Source organism: Mandrillus leucophaeus, unplaced genomic scaffold (genome assembly GCF_000951045.1).
Source record: "Mandrillus leucophaeus isolate KB7577 unplaced genomic scaffold, Mleu.le_1.0 Scaffold380, whole genome shotgun sequence".
NCBI lineage: Eukaryota > Metazoa > Chordata > Mammalia > Primates > Cercopithecidae > Mandrillus > Mandrillus leucophaeus.
In genome coordinates, this window is record NW_012104032.1 from 1,504,017 (window position 1) to 1,506,988 (window position 2,972).

The window sequence follows — 2,972 nt, forward strand, 5'->3', positions numbered from 1 at the left end:
CCCCCTGGAAGCCCAAGCGTCAGGCGGGAGAGGTGGAGGCGGTTAGTGTGGAGGTCGGGGAAGGGCACTGGGAGCCGGGGACAGGCCAGGCTGGGCGGGAAAGTGTGAAAGAGCAGAATGAAGACGGGCAGGTAGCAGGAGCCCTACGTAGATTTTGGCAGTGCGGGTAGACAGGGGAACGGGGAGGGCCCGGCAGGGGTGCGAAGGACAGGCCGGTGGGGGCGTTTAGATAGGCAAACAGGACTCTGAGTGGCACGCAGAGAGCAGAGGTGTTGGGGACAGGCAGGTAGAGAGGGAGGTGTGAGGACAGGCAGACAGGGAAGGGGTGAGGGAGAAGCGAGCAGGAGACAGACAATTAAGGAAAGCATAATCATCGTGGGAGAAAGCAGAAATTGGGGCTGGAGGTCACATCGATGTGGGGCGGGGGACAGATGGATGGGCGCAGGGGCGCAAATGGAGGGCGAAGGCGCAAGGCTAGGGAAGGCGCACGCGGACGAGCAGACAGACACTAGTGGGCCGGGTCCCGCACCTCCGTCGGAGTAGGTCTCGGTGCCGTAGCCGTCCTGGAAACCGTCCTTCCAGAGCCCGGCGTAGCGCAGGCCGGACACGCTTTCCCACACGCCGCTGCGCCCCTTCAGCCCGCCCAGCCACTCGCCGCGGTACGTCCAGCGGCTCTTGCGCTCCACGCCCAGCCCTTCGCGCTTGCCCTGCTGCCAGTGGCCCTGGTAGCTGTGTCCACCGGGCCCCGTGTAGACGCCCAGTGACTCGAAGCCGTGTGCCCAGCAGCCGCTGTACTCGCCCTGGGCGCCGGGGCCCGTGCACACGCCGTAGCCATGTGCCCGCCCCGCCTCCCAGCCCCCCACGTAGCAGCCCCCGTCGTCAAAGTCGAACTTGCCCCCGGGGGACATGCATGTAGTTGGCGCGGCCTCAGCCCCCCGGCGGCTCAGCGCATCCTGGGGCTGGAGAGCCGGCTGGGGGCCTTGGAGCCGGGCGAGGTCTGGGGGCGGGGGCAGTTAGACCGGGGCCGGGCGGGGGGGCCCCAGCGAGGGCAGGCAGGGCCGGACCCTCATCCTGAGTGGCTGCGGAGAAAGAGGGAGGGGGGCAAGTGGCGAGAGAGGCCCCTCCTCTTTGCCCGCCGCTCCCTGGCCCGGTGGCTCGGGGCATCAGCACCGCCCCCCAATCCAACCCCCTCCTTCGGCAGCATTTTCCAGCAGCTCCCAAGCTTGGGGGGGGCATGGGGGCTTCCCCCATTTCTGTTTTTGTGGAGCAGGCCCCTCCCAGGACTTGGGGCCCCAACCCCAAGCGGGAGTCCCAATTCTCCAACCTAGAACCCCGAAGTGTCGAGTGTGGATGGCAGTTTGGGGGTCCTGAGAGGGGGCTGGGCAGAATCGTAGGGCACCCGTTTCCCTGGCTGCTGTCAGGACCCCTCTGTCCCGGTTCTTCGGCGTCTCTGGCAAAGGGATGGGGGTGGGGGTAGAATATGTAGCGGGGAGATCGGACCAAGGTGGGCAGACGGTTTTTCGGGGGCAATGGATGGGGCCCAGGGGAGGCTCTGCAGGGGAAAGGCCAGGGTGGGGACGGGCAGAGAGGCAGAAGGGAGGGGGCAGGCTACTCACCATGTGGGCTGGGGCTCAGGCTGCCTCCCCGGCACAGCATCCATGGCAGGATACCTCCACTCCCACCTCGCCCGGACAAGCCAAGCCCCCTCCCCTTCCGGAGAGACTGCTCCAACCCAGAGAGGAAAGGTGGGGGAGTCCGGAGAGTCCCCTCTCTCCCCGCTGGAGGAGCAGGCTGGGTGGGGGGGCGAGGTAGTGGCAGGGGTGGGGGAAGATGAGAATAGTGTAGGGGAAAAAATCTGCCTTGGATGGAGATAGGGAAGAAGAGCTGGGAGCTGGATGCAAAGGGGGAGGGGGCTATCAAGAGGGGGTGTTTTTATTATTTTTTTCTTCTTATGGTTGGGAGAGGAAAAATAAATCAAAATTCCGATTCCATCCCAGCACAAATCAATGTTTGCTCCATCCCAGCATCACGGGGGAGGCTGGGCCAGGCAGATTTAAAGGGGCAGGGAGAAAAGAAAAGAGAAGAGGGTGGGTAGAGGAGGATACGGTGAAGAAGAGATAGAGGCAGTGATGCGGGTGGTGGTGGGGTCCCCAAGCAGAAAAGGATGGGTGTCCGCTAACCCTTCGGTGAGGGAGGAGGCAGGCAGAGAGGAGAAGGAGATGCACTGAGACCCCCAGGGAGGAGAGAAATCCTGGCATGCGGGCTGAGAGTGGGGCGAGGCGGAGGGGAGGGAAGAGGAGCGAGGGGGAGGAGACTGAGTTGAAGATGGGGAGGCAGGGGGAGGCTGAAGCCGGGCGGGGGAGGAGAGATGCTGGCGAGGCTGAGAGAGGGTGAGAAGAATACAAAGAAAGAGGTGCAGGGGTGAGCACTAAGGAGGGGGGAGATGCAGCCTGAGAGGGAGGAAGGCGGGGAGACCCATTCTGGGGCTGTGGAGGGATGACAAGGAGGAGAGAAGCAGGGGAGGAGGGAAGAAGAGGGGAAGAAATAGATATGGAGACTGAGAGAGAGAAATAAGGCTCGTGAAGGGAGGGAGAAAGCTCTGCAGAGGGAAGGGCAGGCGTGGGTATAGAGATCCAGGCAGGAAGAGCCCAAATAGAGGCAGGAGGGCCGGAAGTGGTGTTTGTGGGGCCCTAGGGAGAAAGATGAACCTGTCAGCTGCTTGGACTGAAGCCAGAAAGCTTTGGGGCATGGATGCAGGTGTCCACTGAGTCCACTATCTTCCGGAAGAAACCACTGGAGGGGGACCAGGAGGCTCACGCTCTTGCACTTTCTGAAGAAGCCTGAAATGGGACCTTGCTAGGAACGCGGGCCCCATCGATGCTTCTCCAGGCCTCCCCATCCTCCATCCCTACCACCAATTTCTCCCTGGGTTGTCTCTCTGAAGGGGAAGAGGGTTTATTGCTTTTGAATGG

General features: G+C 62.8%; 1 protein-coding gene across 1 annotated transcript in view; it reads right to left on the reverse strand.

The window, feature by feature from the left end:
- The window catches only part of JPH4 (junctophilin 4), a 10,886-nt gene extending 8,266 nt beyond the window's left edge, over positions 1–2,620 (reverse strand). The window contains exons 1-2 of the mRNA XM_011990715.1: positions 1,617–2,620; positions 530–1,079 (exon numbers count right to left, since the gene is read on the reverse strand). Of these exons, the coding sequence (XP_011846105.1) occupies positions 530–908 (379 nt within the window). The 5' untranslated portion in view covers positions 909–1,079; positions 1,617–2,620. The remainder of the gene's footprint in view (positions 1–529; positions 1,080–1,616) is intronic.
- Between the last annotated feature and the right edge of the window lie 352 nt (positions 2,621–2,972).